Below are 26484 nucleotides of genomic sequence, written 5' to 3' on the forward strand. Positions count from 1 at the left end.
TTCCATATATAAGTTGTACGTTTTTTTTAACTCTAATGATTATCGGAACAATTCTTGTGCGGGATATTCATATTCATATGAATAATAATAAAACATGTTTTTTTGTAATGAGAATTATATCATGGATTATTTACGTTTGCTCAAATAGATCGTTTACTTTAATAGTTGATGACTATATTTATGTCTCTACAATTAGCATTAAGAAATTTATACTTGAAACTAGCGTAATATATAATTCAAATATATAACAATTTAGGTTCGATAATTAGAGATTATACTTGAAATTGGCGTAATACATCACTTTTTAGGTTCGATAATTAGAGATTCACAAAAATTCCCGAGAGACAGTCTCTTCTCAAGTCTCACATGATGGGGTGAGGGATCCATTGAATTTCTTTTTTCCCTATTATGTCTTCCACTAAATTAGTGGGAGACGGTCTAACTGGTACGCGAAAATGATCCAAACGTGATTCAATTGTGGGAGGCGGTTACTTTTTAATACGCAAGTAGTTTTTACACACGACGTCGTGTTAACAATCGACATTTTCAAGCGTTTTACGGACGCTATTTTTAGTTACCTGCTTCATGAAACAACACGACCATACAAAAATGCGTTAACAGGATAGCGATAATATTTGGATCTGTAGGAGTGGATGCGGTTTTAGGAGATCGCTAATGCAGTCTCCCTCCGGCAGGATTCGGTCGGCAATTCGCTTGCGTCAACGACAAGGCGGCCAACAGGGTGCAAGTGAGTGGGCAGTGATTTTAGGTGGTGGTCGGTGGGGGATGGGATGTAAATTGATCTATACGTTTTTTTATTCTTTTTCTGTTTAGTACAAGGGAAATGGGAGGGGCAATATTGAAAATGGCGTACTACAGGTTTACATTTTTGTGGCAACTAAATAGTATGGTAATTGACTAACTGTGCAAGTACGGATTAGCAGTAGATTTGGTCTGACTAATGATACAAATAATATGTACACGTTACAAAATACCTTCACTTTGCAACAAACCAGGGTACATGAACGACACAATTTGCTTCAAGTGCTTCATCGAAGATTTCAGGAATGTTTGTCCCTCCGTGGCTGCAGTGAAAAAAAAAACATACCGTAAGCTTCAGAATCAGACTTCTGCAGTGCAACTAAAAGAAAAAAGGGAACAAAAAAATAAATTACCTCGGGCTAATAATCTCATTTGTTTGGAGAATTCTTCGACGCGTCCCATGACGGGTCTTATTCCACAGATTTGGGAAACACAGAACTCCAAGTGCAATGCCATCTCCAGTATCTTAAGCATCAAAAGACAGACATCTTGTGCATCCACGTCCATTGATTTCAATTTATTGGCTTCACAAACTTCTGTAGCTATAGCAACTGCCTGGTCCTGCAATTAGATAAGCTAACCATGTAACCCAAGCCAGTCACAATTACGTCAAATCGGTCATTTGCCATGTTACTCGAGACATTGTGTATGAAATATGTACCCGACCCTTATCAAGCTGACATTTCTCCCAGGTTAGAAGACAAAGTGACATGCATAACAGAAATAAAGGAACATATAGGGTATGTTTGGATAGCAAATATGGAGGGAAAGAGAGGGGAGGGGGAAGGAGGGAAAGGAAAGGGAGGGGAGAGAAGGGGAGGTGAATGGGATGTGGGTGTTTGAATACAATTTCTCTCCAAATCTTACCTATTGTGGAGAGATTTTAATTAGGCTTGAAGGAGGGAAAATGGATCCCTTCAAATCCCTCCATCTCATTTCCCTCCACCCTTATTTGCTATCCAAACAAAGGAATCTAAATGCCCTACTCTCCCTCCCATTCCTGCAATCCTGCCCCTCCAAATCCCTCAATCCAAACCCATAGTGTTTTAAGCATTTGTATTCCCTGTAGCTCTCTATTTAACTTTAGCCCACTCAAAATATTTTAATCTCTTGCTGAATATTGTTCGGACAGAACCAAATTTCTCAAATTTCGAGCGATGAAGAGCTCTAACACTAGGAAATGAATCTGTACCCAATGTCTGTCTTCATAGTTCATACATACAACAACAACAACAAAATATAAACATGGCCAGCGTATAGTCATGCTTTTAATCTTGATCATTAGTAAAAGAGAGATTTACCTGTAAGCCATGTAAAATTTCTGGATCTGGAAGCTCGGGGAAATGAGAAAGATCAACAGAGCCCAGCTCTTCTGCTCTCCTGAGAGCGTCGTCAGCTTGTAGGCATAAAAATTTTAGTACGAGGAATGCGATCCTGTACAACTGTATAGCTACTATATCCGAAAAACATGTTGGTTTCACTGGTTCTGCTTGTCTGTTGACCGGGTCCTTAACTACAATAGCAGTACTCATGACCTCATTAGTGGCATTCCCAATCGGCATGCATGCGAGAGCAGCAATGGAGAACCATCCACTTCTGCTATTTACGAATGACGGTTTTTGGCAATAATCAATATCTTCTTTTGCGAGAGGAACACATAAAAAAGGTGCTGCCCGAGTAGAGGACTCTAGAAAGAGGTGACTTCTTCTACTAATGAAAGCTAAGAGGTGAATAATATTTTGTCTAAGCTCAGAACCCATCTCTTTAATGGCTTTCACCCATGAGTTTCTGTGCTTTGCAAGTACGCATATCAACATAAGAGTATGCTCGGTTTCCCGTAAAGCATATAGAGAGGTCTGCCTCTTTTGCGCACGTGCTCGTTTCTTATCGTGGTTATCAGAGGGTATTTCAGGAACACTCAGATGATAAGCTATCAGATGGGCTTTCTCGGAGAAGAAAAAAGAGATCGTACTATCTACAACATCGGCACATTGTGAAGTTTCTCCCAGAGAACAAATAATGGCAACAAGGACGGCCAAGCCCAATTCCCAGATAAACCGAGGCTTTTCAATCTCGCCGCCTGGCATTGTAGATTTTTCAGTCCTGACCCAGTCAGATACACCATCATCAGATATCTCAGTAATCAAAACCCGTAGAGAAGACAAGAACCCAGAACCTAGGATCATCTCACCACCTCCTCGAACACTGGCAAGTGTCAAAAAGAACTTCAGTATTACAGGAAGTGATTCAAAACTAGTTTTGTCATGAAGCTTGAGAATAAGGAGCTGTAGTTGAAGATGTTGCTTGATGACGGGGAGCCACGAGCTAGGGGTCAGTAACTTCTTGATTATTAAGTCAAGGGTCGAAAGAGAGATTACCAACTGATCGGGAATCTCAGTATAGCTACAAAGTAACGGCAATAGGCCTAAGCAGACATTAGACACATCGCCCGAGGTTTCAGGCTCGTTGTCAGTTTGAGAGCAAACACCGATCACCAATTGCAGGAGTAGAAGTAAAAACTTTATAGCATGCTTAACCTCAGTATCCATCAGCCGGGATTCACGTAATCCTTTTAATCCAAAGCCACAAGTCTTCAATATAACCAAACAAGTAGATGGCGGAGCGTTGTCACCAATATATCTTGCAAGAGAAAGAAGTAATTCAGACTGCACAGCTAAAAAATCAAAAACCTCTTGAGGAACATCTGAAGTTGCTGCGAACAATCCGACTGTGGTTTGCAGCTCCTTGCAGATTGGTTCTATACTTGAAAGAATTTGAAGCTCATAATCTTTTTTCAATGTGCTTTCCTGTCTTCCAAATGACTGCAATACCAACAGTAAGAACCAAGAACAAGTAAGGAGACTTGTAAAGAAAAAAATTGTACCATAGCAAGACTAATACTCCTAGCGAATATGGTAATCACATTCAATTTTAAGATGACGCTCACAATGAACTCACAAGCCAAGAAAGCAACCACTGTATTCCCGGCTGGAGGTGTCGATGGAAGCCATCCATGGGCCTAGGCCGGGAAAAGAGAAGGAAAGACGAACTAAGCCTAAGTGAGATTCCACATGAAGAAACGTTCATTTTACAATCCAGCTTCAGTGGGTAATAGTAGAACTCTCGCTAGGTCTAGGCTTGGGCCAAGATCCAATACAGCCTCAATTGATACTCCATCAACCGAGACTCCAATTGATAAATATAATGTTCACATCTCTTTCACCCTCTTTTCATCTAGCTTATATATTAGATATTCATAAGCAAGCTTGTTACTGTACGGGACAGAGAGCAAGTGCAGATATATATATATATATATCATATAGTTAGGGTACAAAAAGCACACTTGTGATCCCCTCTCCTAGATCTTCTGATTCCAAGAAGATCTGGGACTCAATCTGATCCGTTCTAGCTTGCTAAATAAGTCAGATGGTGCCGGAAAAACTCCTAAATCGGCAAATCAGAAGTTCTGCAAGTAAGATGGTCATTTTTTTTCTTCTTTTTCTTCTATTCTTTTAACGGGATGGGAATTACAAAAGTTTATTAGCAACAACGAAGCATAAAAGCAGGACAGTAAGGTGACATAAAAGACTTCCTTTATCTCCCAGTAACAGAAATCCAACCAGATGACATCCAGCGGGATCAGATCTCTAGCCCATATCACATGATTTATTTTTTAAAATGACGAGATAGGTTTGCGGTTTTTATGTGCGTAGAAACCCGACTAGATGACCCATCCCACAAGAGCCTACCTCCATATTGTAACTCACTGGAAAGATAGACGCTAGAGATTTAGATAGTATAATATGTGTACTACCCATACTATTGACGTATGCATCATCAAAAGAGTTGTAGCTTACATTCTCGGTATTCAGAGTTATAAATGTTACAAGTGACCTCAATGCTGGGAGTCTTGAACCAAGATGCAACAACATAGAGTTGGCTAGCTTGAATCGAAACAATGTATTTTCCGCTATCTTTTTTGAAGCTTTCCATTCTGAGTAGTCCCAAACATCAAGGCCGGTGTCATCTTGGAGACGCAAAATATCAAACAGGTTGGAAATCTTGGTGACTGCCTTCAAATCTTGATCCACTCTCTTATAAGCTTGCAGAAGATTCGACTCTACTAAGAACTGGGAAAGCTCATTAAATGGTCCATGCTCAATACTACGACCCTCTAGCTCTCCTTGCAAATGATAATACAGATCGCTGAGTATCAAGCTTCTTATCTGAGTTCCTTCACTGTTGATATTAAAACGTAAACATCACATACTAGAGCACACATGACAGTACAACAAAAGACCAAGATACCAAAAAAATAGCCAAAGCAGAAAGAAACTAATTGTCAAAAGGATTATAAGCAACCAGTCCAAGGAATTGCAAGAAAAGCCTATAGCCAGCTAACAACCAGAAATTAGAAACTACTTGACTATTTTACATCCTATCATACTCTAGACCAGATATCTGCATATCCATGCAATTAGGCTGGTATCAGATGATATTCCTCTGAAGGCTGAAAGAGATGCAATTCAATTTATCCTCTCTCCTCTTTCATTACTACGATTGGGTTGTTCCACTAACTCGAGAAAAAGAGGAGCAAAAGAAAGAGGCGTAGTTTCAAGAGAGAGTTGCGTGGAACTAATTGCCTTGCTCAGTATATCATTATTTAAAAAAAAAAACAATTTGGGTAGACTAGGATGATAAGTTATCAAATCAAACCAACACACTAATTTTATTCATTCAGATCCATAGTTTTTCACAGACTGATTCTCACAAAATCACCAAAATGATTAGCCCACATAGTAATTTCATGTGTGAAGACAGACGAGTTCACATTACAGATAATGATTAACAAGCTACCTTGTGAACAACTTCATTTTACGATCAAAAAAAAAAATGACACTCATCACACTGAATCTTATTACCTGTAACCACGCAGGGTATATTGAGTACACAAGTCCACAAACGTTGGTAGATTGGTCAACTGCTGAATGATACATGAAAAGTAATTAGAATATTAGATAACCACATCAAAAGGAGAAGGGCGAGCAAAACAGCAATTTCAAACATCTGAAAACATCAATTGACAGAAGACATGAACAGAACTACATCATTTTTTAATTAATTAGTATTCCTCGTGTCTATGAATAAATTTCCTAGTGGACTCTTGCCCTTTGTTTGGATACAAAATAAGGAGGTATGGAAAGATCTTCCTTGCAGTGGAAGGATTTTAATTTTGTCTTAAGGGGGTAAGGTAGAATGGATCCCACCATTTTGGTCATTTCCATTTCCTGCCAACCACATCAGCTATCCAAATAAGGGAAAATGCATTCGTTCATCCATTACCTTCAAATCCTGCCACCCAAACAAAGTGTGGTCTTGTTGACATATGCCGAAGTATACAGTTCTTGTTAACATAGTTACACATAGGACATAGTCACTCTGACTATCTGACATGGTACTCCGTACCTAATAGTTGTAGACGAAACAAGTATAATCTATTGAAGTTTTAGTACGTGTAAAAAGGGCTTGACCTTAGTAGACAAAGCTATAATTGCTTCAGCCAACGATACAGACAGACTTCCCGTATCACCAGTAGACAATTTACCGATCAAGTGCGCAGTAAGCAAACCAAAAGCAATCTGTAAGACATGAACGAATATTAGCATGCTAAAAGAAGTCAGAGAACAGAGCAAGAGATTCACTATTTATCATATAACATTCGAATCAGCTCCATAAAAGACAAAATGCAGGCATGCAGCTTTTGGCCATATATATCACGTTGATAACAGCGATCACAAACACGAAAAGTATTACATATCATTTTCCTTTAGTAAAACAGCCAGGTTTGAGAAAGAGAAACACAACTGTTGTCGGAAGGGTTTAATAACAACTTACTGACATTGATAAGATCAAAAAACGTTTGGAGGTCGGACCCTAAAGAGAAAATGCACTAGTATTCAAGATAGAAAACATAGAAAGTCATCAAAATTCAAAATGCTTTTAAATTTATGGATAAATAACAACGCAGAATCAGCATAGCTGGGAAAACATGATCTGAAAAATGTCAGAAGAATGGAACGATGCTGAGGGCCACCAATAAAAACTGACCTTGGCATCACGATAAATGTTAGGATCATAAGTGCAGGCTGCACATGACTTTAAAAGATTGCTCAAAGCAGAACTATCAGACCCAATCAAAAAGATGTCTCCAATTTGCCGTGAACTTGTAGATGCTACCTTACTGGTCTGATCAACACCAGCAGATCTATCTTTCAAACCTTTGTCAGCACGTCTGAAAAGTGAGTCAGCATATAATAGTTTTTTCTGCAGGAACAGTTCCAAAGCCAAAATGTCCAATGCAGCAGACTGACATCGATACTTGAATGCAACCTTTAGAGTGTCCGCTTCAGAGAGATTTCCTGTAATATGAGCTTCCTCAGGGGGCATGAGTAATATTGATTCCGATAACAGTTTCCAAAACCTCTTCGATTTTCTAATAGACTCTAGAATATCAGAATACTGTGCAGCTCCTTCCCATAGTGCTTTTAAAAACCCCAGTATACCCAGAAGAGCTTGAGCATTCCTGAAATGGTTGATGACAGTTATCAGAAATCCAAAAGTACTTCGACTGCTAAATCATGGCAGAAAATTATATGAATTTATCATATAATACCTCTCAATAAGAGAATCAGTTCTCTCAACAAACAGCAGAAGTGCATCCACCAAACGCAAGACATTTTCAGACACGTCATTTTGACAAGGGGACTCATTTGTCTGTTTATGGACAACTCTAAATTCTTCTCCAGCAAAGATACCAGCCAGTAATACAGGCTGCACCATAGAATTGAAAACATATTAAAATTAACACAAGCGAGATAAAAGATTAGACATCTTACTAAAACTTAAGTAACCCAAAATACAAACAGGGAGATATAATACAGCATTCTATACTATAATTCAAACAAACCTGGTGATTTGCGACAGAAGTAAGAAACTTAATCACAGCAACATATAGTTCTTCATTCTTCTCAGATTGCTCGCCAATAATTGTTTCAATGGAGTGCTTTAATTGGATTACCTGAAGGCAGAATAATATCATTAAATTCACAATTAGCTCAGAGAGACTTAAGACGTTACGCTACATTAGATCTCTGACAACAAAATAGGGCATAAAATTGATGGCTAAGAAAATTCCCAGTTATTTAAACTTTACTATATTTAGACCCAGCATATACGAAAGAAATTTCCGGAATAGGAAACTAACCTGATTACCGCCTAGACTAAGATTTGTAATCCCGAACATACAGGATTGTAAACGATCAGCAATTGAGCACAACATAGAAAATGCTTCGGTAGCTCTAAGTTGTATAGCCTGTATAGTAACCTCAAAACTTGTAAAAAACTATTAACACAATAATTCCACACACACACAACACAGTTAGATGCTAATTATATCACGAGAGAGAAAAAGCTATTAAAAAAACATGATGAATGGTGAAGTGAGTGCAAAAGTAAGTTTTAACAGTTGTTTTAAGAAAAACATTTTCCCTCGGTAACCTCTTTTTCTCGACATATACACCACATCATCAACTCAAATAAGCATCATGCGCATCATTTTAGGAGAGGCCAAGATAAAGCAGAAAACCTGAATAAACTTAGAATGGGACATTAGGACACGTAAATGACGGGTCATATAAATTAATAGCGTATAAGCAATTAAGCACAACAGCTTAATATGCAGATTCTGCTAGCTTCAGCAAATAATAGGTCTCAAAGTTCCAATACGAGGATGCCTCTTTTAATGAGTTCTAAAATAGTAAAATGTGCTTAGAACAGAAGTAAAAGATAGAGGGAGTACATAACATACAGGATATCGCGAATACGACATCAGCGAGGCCAGAGCTTCAACAACTGGGATTGGCTTAGTAGTGCTTGAAAGCATTGCTTGGTAAAATATAGGCAAGGTAGAGAAATCATCCTTCATAAGTCATAACAGGGAGAAACACAGATGTTATCATAATATTATGAGAAAGTAAATGCAAAATTAAATACATTGCATCACCGCCAGAGCGATAGTTCTTCGCAAGAAGTGAACTCCGAGGCCGACCAGGCGACTGGCTACGAACCACGGTGTTAGGGGTTCGAATCCCTCCAGGTTCGTCCACGGAGGGTGGGTGAGTCGGGGCTTTATTGATACCCAAGAGCCTTCAATGAGGCACCTGGGTTTTTTTTCAAATAGTAAAGTTTTTTTTAAAAGGAATCCAAATAAAAGGAATGAGGAAAAGGCATCCTCATAAGGAAGCTGACAATAACTGTTCTAATTTTAAAAGTGAAATCAGGATAAGGCCTTAAAGTACTCGCAGCGTTTGCCCATAAGGGCTCCTGTAATAAGCAGGGGAAAGTCAGTGTCACTGACTGACTGGCACTACCTTTCCCTTGCAAATAAACCCTTCACAAAAGAGGCGAACATCTTTAACTGCCTGACGAAGAAGCGAACAAGGTTTTGAGAACCATTTTGGTTCAATCTCAGTCGTTGGTCTCCGTCTTTATGAATCTAAAAGTTGAATATTATTTCATACAACTGTTCTCAAATTTGGCACCCGCAACACTTCTGCTGAAAGTGGGTCAAATCGTAATTTTTGAAATATCCCACTGTTAAATACCTGGGTCAAATCATAAGCTCTGAAACATATTTTTCCTCTTTAGAATACAGACATACCTAGATATCCCCACTGGGGGGTATTTCATTATCAGCAAATTACACAAATCACTCGCACAAACACTCTCGATACACAGAAATAAGAAGTCAGCAGCTAAGGCCTTGTTTGGATTGGTGGATTTGAAGGGAAAGGGAGTGGAGGGATTTAGGGAGCCAATTTCCTTTGTTTGGATAGCAAAGTGATGGTGGAAGGATTTAAAGGGGAGGGACTCTAAACCAATTTATTTTCCCTCCAACAAAGGAAAGATTTGGAGGGAAAACTCCTCTCTCCATTCCCCCACCCCTTCCCTCCTTCACCCTCTCCTTTCCCTCAAATTTTTGTATCCAAACAAGGCCTAAGGCTCTTGAACAAAACAACAGCTATGCAGAGCAATCAGTCACTATATTGTCGAACATATAAGGGTGAAAAAGGCAGCATATTAGATAACTCAATATCCATTCTTATTTAGAAAGGAGGTTTGCACTTGATAAAGAATATTACCTCTGCACTATGGGAGAAAATGATGAATAAAATCTCTAACATAGAGCACAACGCTTGCTGCAAGCCATCAATATCTCTCCAATCATATAGTCTGCTAGTATAGAGTTTCTGAACAGCAGGACACACTTATTACCATGTAAGAGATATAAATGGACATACATAAGACTAGCAAAAATGTGAGAATTACCTCCAGCGCAGGTGAAGTTGTACAAACAATTCGAAAGACCATGCTGTGAACAGAAGAATCAGAAAGTATGACATCTCTAATACTACCACCAATTTTTTTAAGCTGAAGCGAGGAAATAATACTTCGCCGCAGCACTTCAAGCACCTGTAGCACAAGGAAAACATGGGGTAATTAATGCAACTGCTAACAAAAACTCTGGTAGTTTAGATGAAACTAAACATCTAGAGGACCACGTGCACTGTTTTGTGACTTCCTCCTCAATTCCCAAACGTAATTTATTTTCGCATTACAATTTTTACTCATTACAGTACTTTTTGTACCATACTTTCCAATTGTCTACCCTCAACTAAAAAAATCACACTTAATTTTCTCTTCTTTCCCTTGTTGAATCCTTCAACCTCCTTCAAATTTATTATGAATGATTATTCCACCATGGAGTAGGTATTTAATTTAGTAATCCATTTTATTACTCCCTTGTACTAATTAAATTGACTCTTTTTAATAATTTTGTATCATATTTTAATTAGGGTTTATGGTGAAATTAATTAGGGGTTAATTGGGGTGGGATGGTTTGAGGGTTTTGGTTGTCGCCGGCGGCTATTTTACGGTGCCCTACTGATGTAATCGTCGGTGACCGTGTGACGGTGGCAGAGTGCAAGTACGTTTTGAGTAAATTGTTTATGTACTACATTGAAATGGGGAAAAAAAAACTAGCATTGAAAGTCGTATTTCTTAGTACACAATGCAATGCAAAGTTTGTAGTGCAATGAAAGTAGTAGTACACAGTATACGTACATTCAACAATTATTGTATATATACAATTGAAGTAGTAGTACCCAGCAGTCCAGCACACAATAATAATCAGATAGATTATGTGATATTGGAGGAGGTATGGGGGTGTTTAATTTGAGAGAAAATAATAGAGAGAAATTAGAGAGAGAAAATGGAAGGATGAAATGAAAGGGGTATAATTGTCATAATGTACTGTGATGAGAAAAATGTGTACTGCGAAAATCAGCACCCTTCCCAAACTATCAACAAAATTAGCCCATGAGGGTGGTGGGAGTGGAGATTAAAGATGGTACATACTTTCTGTGTCACATTCCAGCGATCCTTTTTCACCTTGTATTTCCAGTATTCATGGTTCACAAAGACATACTGAAGACAGAAAACGATCAGAGCAAATGTAAACTCATTTTCCACGCCTGCTTCAATTAATTGCACGGTGAAGTCCAGAACTACATGATAGAGCCAAAATTAATTGAGATAAAATCATCAAACAGAAAAGTTGCCTGAAGAAAATTAGACTATTAAATTCAAGGCTAATAAAACCTATTCAAGAGAATCCGAAAATACGAACAGAAAAAATGTGCAGTGTAGCAAAATGGTAATGCAGAAGAAATGACCACTAAGATTCTCTAACTAATGGCCTGACAGGCCCTCTTGAGCATATCATTGACAGCTAATGAAAAATCTTTGTTTGGCAATTTGTCGAATCGAGAATGGAGCATTCAAAAAGATCTAGGAAAACAGAAGTGAAGCATGGCAAGCAAGCACATGAATTTTTCATAAGAGAAGATAACATTAAGGGTACCAAGAAGGTGACAACCATAATAAGTTGTTGACTGTCAGTAGATGAATTTTAAGAAAAATAAGATATTTGGAGAGGGAAGAATGAGAGCCAGAAATTGGATATGGTAGAGAGTCTCAGCCAAATGAATGAGAAAAGTGTGCATAAAATACAGTGAAATATGAAACGTGTTTCATAGAATGGTTTCTTCCTCTTTCGAAAAGAGAGGAACTAAAGTGACAGTTATGCAGTACAGAAGCAGGTCTACTGATTAACCAGAATTGATGTGGTTAACTACTGTTCCACTGAAGGGGAAGTTAAATCAGTTCGAGCATCAATCGGCTTGGTATCACAACTCTAGGCGGTTAGACAGCTGGTGTTCATGCTCTAGATCTTTCACAAAATAGATACTATCTCAACCAAATGAGGAAATTCTAAGCTGTCATTGGTTTCTTTACTTCTTACAAGGGGATAATTTAGATAAGAAATCTTAAAAATATGACAATTTATGTTAAATACATGGTCTTTAGTCAAAGTTGCCTCGAAAAGTGCTATTAAACCCCTTCTGTTGGTTCCATCCTTATTTTAAAGACCTCTATCCTGGTCATATGCTCCAAGTATGAAGTATCCTCCTCTTTTGTTTCAGTCTATCATCTAGAAAGATACAGATTAAGAAACTAGAGAGGGAGGGGAGAATTTGCGTACCTGAAATAGCTAAGGGACAACCCGCGTTATGCTCACAATCAGTCAAGAGCAATTTTGCAAGCCGACCAGAAAGTAACCATGAAGCACTGCAGAGAGAGTTTACATTAAATGCACAAATTCAATAAAATCCCATACTACAAAATAATTTCATAAACTATAGCCCAAGAATTAAATCAGAATCTCTTAGCAGGTGAAGCCAACATTTTTCCATTTTATAGTGTGGAAGGTGAAAGCGTTTGGGTCCTATTTGTGACTCCCTTCGATTCTCATGAATTGCCTCGTCTTCCTTATTTGGTGTATTCTGTTGAATTGCTCCATTTTCTATGCAATCCACAGTTAAATGTGTAAAACGACAAATTTACCCTTACAAATAATATGTTACAACAATTACCTACTCAATTCGTTTAATACTTTCAAATGATGAACCCCTCCTTCACATCAACCCACATGCTTCCCTTAATCCTAGTGCCCAAACGAAACGGGGCAACTCCTGAGAATTGGAGGTAATATCATAAGGACAGAAACTCCTAAGGGGAAAAAATGGGAAGCATAGCCAATTACCATACAGGCTTCTAAGTTCAATATTTCGGGCTTCTTTAAATTAGAGATATGTACGGAGCTGAAGACATTATAAAAGGTTGATATAATTGAATTTTTTCATAATGAAATTTAAACAAGTTGCTGAAGGCTATCCACTATGATTTTGTTTAATCGCACCATCACTCATATAGAAGCTTCTAGAACATCTCACCAATAGACCTACATCGTTTAAGTTGATACTAATGTTGTTATTAAAAAGAGGGTGAGGAGAGAGTGCAGGGCGTCCTTGTCAAAATAGAACGAAGTCTTACGCCTAAAGTGATTTTGAGTCAGCTAACGGCCCATATGAAAAAGTGGAAAGAAGTGAAATTATGATAGTATGAAGAGAAGAAGAGGAAAAGACATAAAAAAGAAAAGGTAACCCTTTTTGAATGAGAGTTAAGATAAGATTCTAATATACTGAAAACCCCCTTAAAACAACAACCACTTTTGCCCAAACTGAAGCTAGAAAAACTACCCAACTCCGCAGTGTAATCAGTAAACCATTTTTCTATACCTGAAGTTGCTCACTCAATTAGCAATCTAAAACAGCCAAAAAACTTTAAAATGGCTGGAATAAGTGACTGGAGTTCCCAAGTTCCCACTCACCCTATAGTAGACCAAAATAAAGTTTTACCAAGAGAGAAAACCGAAGCAGTACTTAAAGATTCTAAAAATTACAGAGGAGCTTAAAAGCCAATAGAAGATCACTGTTGGTATCGTAATAAGGGATATAAGAAAATAAATGCAAGAAAACAGATGGCTTTAGTAACCAAAAAAAATAGATTAAAAATAAAAAAATAGATAAAACTTTCTAAACACTGTTGTTATAGTAATACTTCACTATAGTTAAATAGAGGAACAGATAAGCACTGACCTTGATGAGAAACCATCATTCTGGTCACTGAATATACTAGTCTTGAGTGATAGATCAAATATGTTCATCTTCATAACTGCCTTGCTCACATGAGATGGAGAACTGGAAAAGGGTAAAGATAAGTCCAGAAAACTAGTAATATATAAACTTACAAACGAGTTTTACATCCCTGTGGTCACCCATAATTCCATAAACCAATGTGGTTTCCACAACTCCCCGACGAACATTTACAATAAAAAGTTAGAAGATACTAAAAAAAGAAGGCCGCAAACAAAAAAAGAACCGCAGAAGTACCATTTCATCATCTTTGCCAAAATGCTGATGCCCATAGACATGGCAAAGGTGCTGGCTCTACAAGGCGACAAACTCCTCACAAGGTTGCACAAGATTTCAACCATGTCTATCGTGCAACTGAAAAGCAAAATAACAAGAAAAAAGAAGATATATATGGATATGCAATAATAAGGAAGGAAACAAAGTGGCAAATAAAGAAATATTAAGGTGAAACCTACCAAATATGGCTCCCCATCTGACTATCATCATAGTTTGTTTGAAGAAGAAGCGGCTTGCCAATATTCATCAGAGAAAAGCAAACAGCCTACAAAATTTCCAAGCAGTATCACATGAGAGAAAGCAAGACACTGAGACAGAATAGTCAGAAATCTAGACATGTGTTACGTCGTTACGAAAGTTGATTTTCAACAGTTGCAGACTGATGAAAACAAAACCACCTATTGCAAGACTTACTGTTTACCGTGAAACAGTAGAGTATATGATATCAGACAGTTTACCAAAACATTCCATCAAGCAACTAGCCACTTTCAAAGAAGTATCACACCAACCTTAAGAAGCTAAAATATATACATTTCAATTCACTAGAAACGGTAAATTTTAACGACTTACCATGTTGAAGGATGCAAGTCGACTAAAAAGGTCGAGGATCACCACAACCTCTTCACTGCCATCCAACTCAAGTACCTGAGCTAGACGTAGAAGCAAGACAAGAACCCCAGATTGCTTGTACTGCAAGTTGATGATGGATATGTCCATTACTAGGAGAGAAAATTATCCACACAAAACCAAAGAAACTAGCATGCAACCACCCAGTAATCTCAAGGGATTCTTAAGCAGATTTATTGTCTTAAATACCCACTATAAGAAACCATATCTGGAAAGATATTGTTAAGTTACCTCCCAACGTACAACAGCAGTTTTGGAATCAATCATTCGCAGAATGCGACCACGTGTTTTACTAGGGATAAATAAGCCTTCAACACCAGGTACTTGCAATGGAAGCTGTGTCTCAACAATCTGAGATGCTCCTTCAGCTGTATCGCTGCCCATGTTAACAATAGAAGATATTCCAATAGATTTCTCCATGAAATTGTATCTGTAGAGATATATCCAAAAGATCAGAGGAAACGGAAGGCCTCGGCTATGCTATTTATGAATCAATTGAACACAAGACAGACAGTAAACTTTCCTCTTTCGAGAGAACTCATATTAACAAATTTGATGTGAAAAAAGATAACTACACTGCGATATACTATGCCAACCTACTTTATGTTTTTAGTATGCATCAACAAAAATCACTTATTAATACATGCAGTTATTCTAAACTTCATAAGATGCACAGAAGAACAAATAAGCCAGTTTTTAAAAGAAGCAAACAACAAATTTTATTAAAGACCACTCCCTCCTATTCTATGGATTTGCAACATTTCATTAGAATACTCCTCATATTAGTCACATATATTCAACCAATGTTGCAATTCCATACAATAGGAGGGAATAAAATTTATCAGGTTTCAATGTTTCATGATCACTGTCCCCAAACAACTGCATCGATGTCTTGATTAATGGATGTAATCAACATTCAGCAATAAGCACTCTCTTTTAGCAACACTTCCTCACCCTTTGTTTGGATAAAAAAGAGGGAAGGGGTATGGAGCCGAGTGGAGGGTAGGGGTGAAGGAGCTTTGGTGCTTTCCTTTCAAAACTTTCCTGTGTTAGAGGGATTTTAATTCGGCGGGTATGAGTAAATGTGAATCCTCCATTAACCCAACCCCCCCCCCCCCCCAAATTCAAACAAAGGCTTAAAGCATAGGGGAGGACTTAATATTGCTCGTGGATTCAAACGACAAAATGGAAGTGTATTGTCAAAGTATGCGTCATTAGCTGCAAATTACTGACAACAAACCCCTCAGAAATATGTTTCTAAATGAAAAAAATCTCTCAAAAAAAAAGTATACCAAACAGGATATCTTTTACTCACACACATTCAGCAGGCCAGCATCCTTCAGAAAGTGCTGATAGAAATCGAGTCAGTTCTATAGTTCGGCATGGAAATTCACCCTCCACGTTAAAAAGAAGGCAGCGAATAGGTCCATCAACTATGCTACGCTTATCCCAGAACTGAATACAAAGAGACTCCTGCAACATTAAGAACACAATTATACTAACAGCACCCAAACCAAGTAGTTGACAGCTTACAATTTCAGAGAAGTATTTGACGAAATGACCAATGTTTTCCAGCAAAGGCGTCAACTTAAAACATAATTCTATCAATCCCCAACAAAAAAAAAATTAACAAACCAACAATCAATGTTTTTTACCAGTAAAAGTGTGAAATTATAAGCATTCTAAACATGTCCCTAGACCTGTCAAATGGGTTGGGCGGGTCTGGTCCTGACCTGGTCAGAATACGGGTCGTATGTTGGGTTAGGGTCAGAATACGGGTCGGAAAATAGTTTCTAACACATTTTTTTTACTATTTTTTTAATCGAAAAAATTATTTTCAAAAAAGTAAAACCTATTTAAAATTAATATTTTAATCATATTCAATGTTTATATTAATTATATTGACATAATAATAAAAAATAAAGTTTTTAAATAATTATTTTATTATTAAATATTGTTATTAGTTTTTTAATTGTGTTTGTAATTTTAAGCACTAAAAATAATAATTTATTAATTATATTTCAAATTAACATATAAATATTAATATTTTAATAAAATTCTTGATTTACCTTTGACCCAACATGTCGGGTTTTGACCCTAAAATAACGGGTCATTTTGAAATAAACAATTGTGTGAAACAAGCTGAAGAAAATCAAATACATATAATGGGAAAGGCATTGACACTTGACAATTATATTGAACAACTACTTCACACTATAAGGAGAAACAATTAAGTGATTCATTTGCTTTATTCCATCAATTCCAAAGCCAAATAATAGTGACTCTGGCTCCAACTGATTAGAGATTCAAAACTTGTTCCATTCCAGGGAAAAAAATCACTAAAAGGGTCCACTTTTCCAGGTTAGCCTCAGTGTCTATCAGAAGAATGAAAGAGCCTAACCTTATTAATATGTAAAGGCATAATTAAGAGTGATAAAACCAAACATAAAATAAAAATAAAAATAAAAATAAAAATAAAAAGATAAACCACCAACCTCTCCCCGATAGATCTCAGATAGAATTGCTAATATGAGTCTAAAGGTGTCATCTACAAGCTGGGAATTGATTTCATATGATGCAACAAATGCTGACATAAATGTCCTCAATATGCTCCGGAATCCTGCAACAGGTCCCTAGGAAAAAATATTTGAAATCATAATATGTGGAAAGCGAGCAACAATTGCACCAAAAAATCGGTATAGGAAAACTAACTCATAGAAATTCATTAATTAAATTTTTTTTTTAGGGAATTCACTCATTATTCACTTTATAAATTTGCACCTCATTAATATTTAATATTTCACTCCATTGTATTTTGATATGAAACAAAAAAATTGAAATGGAAAACTAATCCAAGAGAATTAAGTTAAGTTGTGATTTTTTTTAAATGAATTTGGTTTATTGTCATGAAGCTAAAAATAAGTGTGTCAAGTTATTCTCTACGGTAATAATTATTGCATTACTGAAAAATTTAGCAACTTATAGTTTATAGTTTAATACCAACTTTTTTTTATTTGTGAGTTAAAAATAAGTATGTGTCAAGTTAAAAATAAGTATGTGTCAAATTATTATTCCCTAGTTAAAAATATCTGAAATCATAATACATGGAAAGCGAGCAACAATTGCACCAAAAAATCTGTAAAGGAAAACTAACCCATAGAAATTCATTAATTAATTTATTTTTTAGGGAATTCACTGATTAGTCATTGGATAGTTTATTAATTATTCATTGATAGATTTTGATAAGTAGGAACACCTACAAATTCATCATTTTATGTGTTTCATCGAAATATAAGATTCCATTCTACTCTGAGTCTCAACCTCAATTCGAAGTGCAATAAATCTTGAGATAAAACAAAAGCTTGGGCCTGGACCTTGGATGAAATATTCTCCATCAAGATTTACAGAAGTTTCCTTTGAGAGGGAGGCTCCAATACTTTTTTTCTCAACCATTTAACAAATATAATGTAAACAACAAAGACTGCTATCTACTAAAGAGTAAATCTTATTTTGAAAAGACAATTTTATGTATGACTTACATCTGAATCCTTCAATACATCACTTCGAAGAATCTCCAGAAAATGGCTTAATGAAGCAGATTCGAATGCTTGCCGCACATAACCAACATGGTCAATTTCCTGCGTCAATCATCAAATTATACAATTTTACATAGAGGAGATAGCATAGGACATAACTACAGGAGTACACAGCACAGAGAATAACTACCATTAGCTCATTAAATTCCTCCTTTTCCGGAAGCGATACGATCAGGCAAAGAAAGACTGCCCATGCAAGGATAAGAGGCCCTGCTTCTTTGGTCTCAAAAATATCAAAATTAGATATGATCGAATCCAAATCTAGGACATCACTTGGGGTGAACATGCATGAACCATTCCTGCTAAATTGGCAAAGAGTCAGTGAGTATGCTACTGTCAAAATTGTCTCTTAAAGTTCTAAATGCTCTATATGAAAGACATGTTCCTTATACTACAGCAAGTCAGGCAGTCAGCAATGTATAGTCTCCGGGTACAGCTTCTTCTCAAGGGGCAGATCAGGTGTTGGAAGTTACAGCTCCAAGCATGAATTATCATTATGACTTATTTAAATATAGCAATTGCACCCAACTCACATAAAACTAATGGAAATATACATCTTTTCCATTCCCACGTCAATTGAGGTAATGTAAGTCCCGGACATCTTACTAGGTCCCACAAGTTCCAAGTGACGACAGTATACAACATTACCCCAGTGCCTCAATGGCTCCCACAATTGCAGGATAAGGGGGGTCGGATGTACGCAGCCTTACCCTTGTTTTAGCTACACAAAGAGGCTGTTTTCGAATGACCCAATATGAAAATTATGTCGAGTACTACATCGAAGGACCGCTTCTTCACAAGAGAAAGAAGCGCAACCCCTTGTGAGCCATTTTGATCTATTCGACTATTCCATTGTAATCGTCAAAACCAAAGAGTAAGGCTGAACCAAGCTTATACAATAAAGTAAATTGGTGACAGTATGACTACCAAAATAAATCACTCAAATACAAGAACGGCCCAAAAACAGCCGTGTCGAAACAACATAGTCGTACACTAAAGGGTATGCAACAGACATTTCGCCTCTATTAAGTCAGATCAAGAGCTTGCCTGAAAGGAACTTCATCATGTGTCATTTGAAGAAGACCCTCGAAATCTAAGGTCTCAATAAGGATTAATAACATCTGAATTTTAGCACGATCACAGTATTTACAAGCTTCAGTGGACACTCCAAGCTTCATGAAATTTGTAGTCTCGCCAGTCATATCCTGAGAATTGAAGTTTCAGTCGTGCAGAAGTATAAATCACGTTTATGATCAGACAGAAGACCAACAATGGATCAAGACAGGATCTACCTTATAAAGTAGGCATAACTCCTTCCAGTGAGCAGCACTACAGCTGCAGAATGACTCATAATATGCAAGAAACAGAATGTCCAAGACCAAGTTACCTTCAATCAGCATATCTTCAGCCCACAATATAAAATAGTTGGTATCCTAGATCTCGTAAAAACAAAAGAAAATTATTCAGATAAAGGAGCAAAACTACTTAGCTAAATGTTATGTAGACAATTAATATGCGGGCACTACAGTCAATAGACCTACAATGCTGTCCATCATTTTGAAGCACAAGTACTACGAAAGTACGGAGTATATTGGTTACCTAAACACAAACAAAAGCAAGCATACTTCAAAGGCAATTTAAGTACATCACCAATACAAAATTTGAGGTTACAGAAGGTCAAACAACGAAGCAAAGCTTTGAAATCCAGAGAACCTGGGATGAGAAGCCAAAGAACAATTTTCTTTCCCAAATCACTTAAAAACAATATAAGTTTCCCCTTGAATAAAACTATAAAATTTTAAGCAGACAACTTAAAACACAATGGCATCGAATTTTTTTTTTTTTGGCATGTACCACAATGACAATAGTTGGCTGCAAAACATCAAGGTGGAAAATGTAACTGCTAAAGAATGAATCTAAGACTAACAGTTACACGTAGTCTCTTCAGATCCTTCAAATCATCCTGCATACAATTTAAATTTACAGCATGTAAGTTCTCAGAATCAAGACACAACATACCATTTGTTGTGCAAAAGTTGACGAAAAGTGACTCCTAAGGATATCTATCAACTTGCTCTCGAACCCGTCAGAAACCAGCTTCCGCACTTCATCCAAAATAACATCTCCTTGTTCCACAGCAGAGTCAACATTCACTGAACCAGAGTCCACTTATTAATATTCCAATTTTAAATTTTACAACATGCCAAGCAGAAAACAATACATTAAACATAATAATAGAAATAAAAGAAACATCACTTACTTATTAAACAAAAAAGAGCAATAACACAATAGAACAAGAAACATGGACAGACAAACAACAGAGGGAAGCATTTTCCTCAGAGATACGGGCAGCTACGCAAGGAAGCATCTTACAAAAAATGACATTTTTAAATTCAAAAAGTACAGAGTAACACCTAGGGCAACAATCACATTGTAAAGAAAAGTAAAGGTATCCAGAGTGCAGAAGTAAGAAACTCACGAGCATGAACTATGATCTGGCGCAAACATTTCAGCAGGCATTGTCTTTCAGTGTAATACTGCAGCACTATCTTCAAAAGAAAGTAAGAAACATTAGCAAAAGTAGTCAGTAGTTGTGCTCAAGTATAGCTGTAGCTATAAAACCATATGACTAACAGTTTTCCACAGCTTGAGATTCAAGTTCATACGATGCAACAAAGATTTAATTCATTTTTAAGTTATTACTTCTATAGGTTTTAACCATTTTTGGCCAATCTGGATTCCGGAACCATTTACACTGACACTATAGAGTGCATCGCTAGAAGGCCACACTGTATAATTGAACATAACAGAAGATGCAACAACAAAAGAAACACAAGAGCTGCAATCTTTGACAAGGGAGACAAAAAGCTAAAAGGAAAAGTAGGCTCATTAACCAAGAGTCTTAGGCAGTGAGCCTTTATAATAGATTACGATAAACGATAATCCGCTCTGATAAAAGCAAACGGTGAACCAAGCGTGTACAATACAGTAAATTTTGGCAATCTTTCAACACAAACAAAAACCAATGATGTATCAAGCACTAGCTACCAAAAAGAGCAATCAAGAAGTAATAAGCGGATACTCGGATAGTAGATCAACGGCAGTGGTTGACTGCATTCTGTGAGGTGCAGTGGGGATGGCCTGCTCAATAATTGAATTCTACAATTTAAATGTGTTGTGTTTGCTTCTTTGGAAATGTTTTTGTTTTTCTGTTGTCTGGTCTATTCGAGGAAAGCAGAATTCAATGCTATTTTCAAGGCAAATTCGTTTTGTTTTCTTGATTCATTTTAGGCTAAAGCAGCACGTGTCTACAATCTACATACACCAAGACACCAATAACTCATCTACAAAAGATTGTTTGCTTTTATAATTGTCGACTTTTTACAATGAGGTCTCCTTGTTCTCACTATAGTTTCTTCTTCATTCTACTAGTGAAATTATTTGTATAAAAAAAAACTATCATCAAACTGTAGAATTACAAAATAATAAAAACGCAAAAATAAAAATACAGACCTCGTTAAGAAAACCTTGATTGATACCGTCAAGAGCGCTATGATCTACAGACCTTTCCACTAAAATGTACGACTGTACCTCATCTAACAACTGCGAGCAGAACAAACCATGACATCAGAAAAAGAACCAAAACATTGTAACAGAATCTGTACTATTATAATACTACTACATTCTCGAGCTAAATTTAAGCACTGTGCACACATTTTCAGAAATATTGAACAAAGAGGAGCAAAAGAGATTTTCAAACCATGACAGTAGAACAGAACAGATTTTCAAAGCGAAATCCTTGACACTGAGGTTTAACACTAGATTGTGATTCGAAGAGCAAAACATCACTACAGCAGAGCTGAGTTTCAAATATAATTGCTTCAAATGAGATTTGATAGTAGTATAGTACTACAATATATGTCCAGTTGTCAAGCTAAATTTAAGTACAGAATATTATTGAATACAATTGAGTATTGGCACCAATGCGCACATTTTCAGAAGCAGTTATATAAGACGACGAAACAATGACCACAGTAAAATTGTGTTCCAAACCTAAATCCTTCAGTATATATCCAGTTATCGCGCTCAGCATTATTGCATACAATGAGAATAACACGCACATTTTCGGAAGCAATAAAACAAAAGAGACCAAAACACTACCAGAGTATAACCAAGTTCCAAAGCTAGATCTTTCAAGGCTTCAACATACAACCACTTACCGAGCTAAGTTTAAGCTTTGCTAAATACATATGAGAATAACACACATTTTGAAAGTAATCAAATAGGAACAGCACAAAACATTACCACAGTAGAAGTGAGGTTCGAAGCTAAATCCTTCAATATATATCCAATTATTGATATCTATACAATTATCGAGTTAAATTTAGATATAATACAATTGAGAATCGTGAGCACGTTTTGGAAACAACTAAATAAGAACAGCACAAAACATTGCCACACTAGAACTGAGTTTCGAAGCTAGATCTTTCAATATATCCGGCTATCAACTTATATATCCAGTTATCGAACTAAAATTAAGCACTATATACTAAGATTGAGTAAAAAGCACACATTCCGGAAGCAGTCAACTAAAAACAGCAAAAACATTACCACAGTAGAACTGAGTTTCGTAGCGAAATCCTTCAATATATCCGGTTATCCAGCTATATATCCAGTTATCAAGCTAAAAGTAATTGAGAATAACGCACACAATTTCCAAAGCAATCAAATAAGAACATCACAAAACATTACCACAGTAGAACTGAGTTTCAAAGCTAAATCCTTCAATTGAGGTTTAATACTCAATTTACGCGAACCGATAACAACTTGTTCAGCATTCAACGCATTCTTCGACGATTCGCAAGGAGGTTTAAACTGATTAACAGTATTCAAAAACCACGCATGATTCTCCTTCAACTTCTCCACCTACAAAAAATCAAATTAACAACTAAACCAATGCATACCGCAATCATATCAAAAACCTAATTTGAGCAAAATTGAGAGAAATTTGGGGAAAATACCACGGAAGAAGGAATATCGGAGGAAGGAGAGAGGTGTTCGAGGTCGGTGAGGAGGAGAGAGTAGGAATCGAACCAGAGAGAAGAGTTGACGGTGGTGGATTTGGTGGTGGTTGCGGCTATTTGACCGTTGGAAGTCGCCATTGGAGCAGTGTTGCAAAGCTAGGGCTTGGGGTTTTAGTGTGAGTTAACAGCCCGCGCCTTTTAGTACTACGAAGTACCAACTAGGAGAACTAAGAAGAATGTGACGAATTTAGAGGAGGAAAGTTATTTTGAAGTGTGTTAATTAATTTTTGAATTTTATGTAAATTATCAATTACAACCACGGTCCACGGTTAATCCACTTTTTTACACTTATTCTACGTCAATTTTTTTTTTGTTTTTTGATTTTACACCCAAGTTATTAGCTCATATTATAATTTGCATCCAACCCCATTTTCCGGCAAAAAAAATTATGAAATGTCAAATTTGCCCCGTACTATTAGTCTAAATTTTGTGTGATTTTTGACTTACTTCCCATATTTCATCTCCTCAATCTAATTTTCCCCTAATTTTCTTTCAACTTTCCCCAAATATTTTCCCCTAAATATTTCCTCAAATCTCCATCATAATCCTACAATCATTGACCTCCTTTATTTGAAAGATTGTTCATCCATCCCCAAATTTATGTAAGTTCTCCTTCTTTCTCTTTTTTCGTATTTGTTTGTAGTTTATTGTTTGATTGTTAATCTTTGCTCTGAAAGTATTCAATGTTTTTTTTGCCGTAATTGATGGGTTTATAATTGTTGGGAATTAAATTAATTAATACTATATATTAATTTCAGAAACCAAGGGACTTCAATGCAATTAAATAAATCTATACAAATTAATTATAGTATATAGTTTTTAATAATAGCACCGTGTGATGGACCTGAACAAGGGACTTCAATGTAAATATTATATAGTTTTGGTTGAATTATAAATTTGGAGAACACCATAATATGGTGATTTTCCTTAAAATAAACATGTCACACTTATGGTATTAATTAGTATAAAGAAAATGTTAATTATTTAACATACACAAATATAATACAAGTATATTATATTTTGGTAACTATTAAAAGGGAAATAAATCAAGCTAGATTTCAAAAAAAAAAATATATAATATTCCATAATTATTTTGATTTGTAATTTAATTGGTAAATAATAATGATCGCTCTTAAATAATATTCTAATCTAATATTTCAAATTTATTTATTTAAATATATATATAACTCTAATACAACTAGATAATCAATACTATATATTAAATCCAGAAACCAAGGGACTTCAATTTAATTAAAGAAAGTTATACAAATTAATTATACTATATAATTTTAAATCACTAGCACCGTGTGATGGACCCGATTAAGGGATCTCAATGCAAATATTATATAGTTTGGGTTAAAATTAAATTATATAGAAGCTTGGTAATTTTCCTAAACATTTGTAAGAGACTAAAACATGGTTAATAATTTCCTTAAAATAAAATAATTAATTAAGATGGTCAATTTCCTTAAAATAAAATAATTAATTAAGATGGTCAATTTCAAGGAGACTAAAAGAAAGAAGATGCTTGGTAATTTTCCTAAATATTTATATAAGACTAGAAGATGGTCAATTTCCTTAAAATAAAATAATTAATTAGTATAAACATGCACACTTATGGTATTAATTATTATCATCACAAAATTATATATTAAATTTAAAATCAATGCAATTTTATTAAACTTTATAATTTATTAGATGTATAGAGATGTTAATTATTTAACATACAAAAATATAATATATAAGTAAGTTATAAATAATTCAAGTTAGATTCCATAATATGCAATATTGCATAATTCTTTCGATTTGATTTAATGCATATATGTAATATATTTATATAAATATATAATCCTCTTAAAATTACATGCCTAAGTAGTAAAAGTAATTTCGTCAGTAAAGAAAAGAATTGTTGTAACATTGGATATATCTATATGATAGTAATCACTCATTTGAATAGTAAAAGTAACAATATTATCAGCGAGATTAGTGAAATGGGTAGAAACAACAACGGGAGTAGTGAAATAATCAATATTAATGCGATAATAGTGAAAGTAACAATAATTACGGCGGGAGTAGTGAAATTATCAATATTAATGCGGCAGTAGTGACAGTAACAATAATTACGGCGGGAGTAGTGAAAGTAACAATGATTACGGGGAAGTAGTGAAATGCTATTACTATTGTTTCATTAATAAGAGTAAAAATTAATAGCGGGAGTAATGAATTTGTCTCAAAATTTATTTCATCGTAATTTTAGGATATGTCACAGAAAAATATGTTTGTGATAAATTTATGAGTTATGCAACTTTAAATAATTTTATTTAATGAAAAAAAATAATGGTAAGTAGAGGTAGCCCGGGCGAAGCCGGGCACCAATACTAGTTAGGTTAATTTTGGTGACCTTAATTAATTTCCGGGTAAGTTCTCTTTCATTCTTTAAAGTCACGAATTTTATTGACTGCAAATTAATTAAACTGAACACAATGAACGGAAGCAAAACAATGGGGAATGAGTTACCTTGATGATGAGGAACACAATGAAAGAAATCAAATTGGGGAAGATATGGGAAAGAAGGATGAAGAAGGGAATGAATGAGGATTTTAAACATCTAACATACATAAGCTTAATAAAGGAAGGAAGAAGGGCAAAATCGTCCTAAAATAAATATTTTAACCCAAAACATTTGAAATTGACAGAAATGTGGTCTGAAACCGATATTGGGCGCAATTTATAACCCGAGCTATTAATTTGGGTGTAATTTATTTTAAAAAAATTGGCGTGTGAGTAAATGTAAAAAAGTGGATTATGGGTATAACAACTCGATCCACCACGGTCGTAACACAACACCAATAAGATATCCCAAGCCTCATATTTTCCCAATGTGGGACAACTTCTTCTCAATCT

The 26484-nt window shown here is 35.8% G+C and overlaps 1 protein-coding gene across 4 annotated transcripts; it reads right to left on the minus strand.

The window, feature by feature from the left end:
- Positions 1-885: 885 nt before the first annotated feature.
- Positions 886-23788, minus strand: LOC141648320 (uncharacterized). Of its 4 annotated transcripts, none has more exons than XM_074456876.1 (31): positions 23518-23788; positions 23249-23422; positions 22010-22099; positions 20976-21045; positions 20516-20649; positions 19789-19929; positions 19544-19701; positions 18627-18795; positions 18440-18538; positions 17396-17533; positions 16216-16373; positions 15132-15330; positions 14844-14963; positions 14453-14538; positions 14235-14351; positions 13941-14042; positions 12485-12570; positions 11299-11447; positions 10210-10353; positions 10023-10130; positions 8690-8800; positions 8087-8194; positions 7790-7900; positions 7496-7653; positions 6931-7405; positions 6354-6461; positions 5745-5803; positions 4680-5061; positions 2124-3644; positions 1176-1383; positions 886-1085 (listed from the first exon to the last, which is right to left on the minus strand). In XM_074456876.1, the coding sequence occupies exons 1-31, from the start codon at positions 23656-23658 to the stop codon at positions 985-987; spliced, it is 5925 nt and encodes a 1974-aa protein (XP_074312977.1). In that variant the 5' UTR covers positions 23659-23788; the 3' UTR covers positions 886-984. The 4 variants fall into 4 exon arrangements, with proteins under 4 accessions (XP_074312977.1, XP_074312976.1, XP_074312975.1 ...); XM_074456875.1 differs by having other exon boundaries at positions 5745-5806; positions 23518-23768; XM_074456874.1 differs by having other exon boundaries at positions 18627-18798; positions 23518-23748.
- Positions 23789-26484: the final 2696 nt, after the last annotated feature.

Source organism: Silene latifolia, chromosome 3 (genome assembly GCF_048544455.1).
Source record: "Silene latifolia isolate original U9 population chromosome 3, ASM4854445v1, whole genome shotgun sequence".
In the NCBI taxonomy this organism is placed as follows: domain Eukaryota; kingdom Viridiplantae; phylum Streptophyta; class Magnoliopsida; order Caryophyllales; family Caryophyllaceae; genus Silene; species Silene latifolia.

Coding starts and splice junctions, on each gene's coding strand:
- LOC141648320 (XM_074456873.1), bottom strand. CDS start 23,658: ATGGCGACTTCCAACGGTCAAATAGCCGCAACCACCACCAAATCCACC. Junction 12,571..13,940: donor AATGATGGTTTCTCATCAAG/GTCAGTGCTTAT, acceptor CTCTCTCTGCAG/TGCTTCATGGTTACTTTCTG. Junction 1,384..2,123: donor AAATTTTACATGGCTTACAG/GTAAATCTCTCT, acceptor ATCTAATTGCAG/GACCAGGCAGTTGCTATAGC.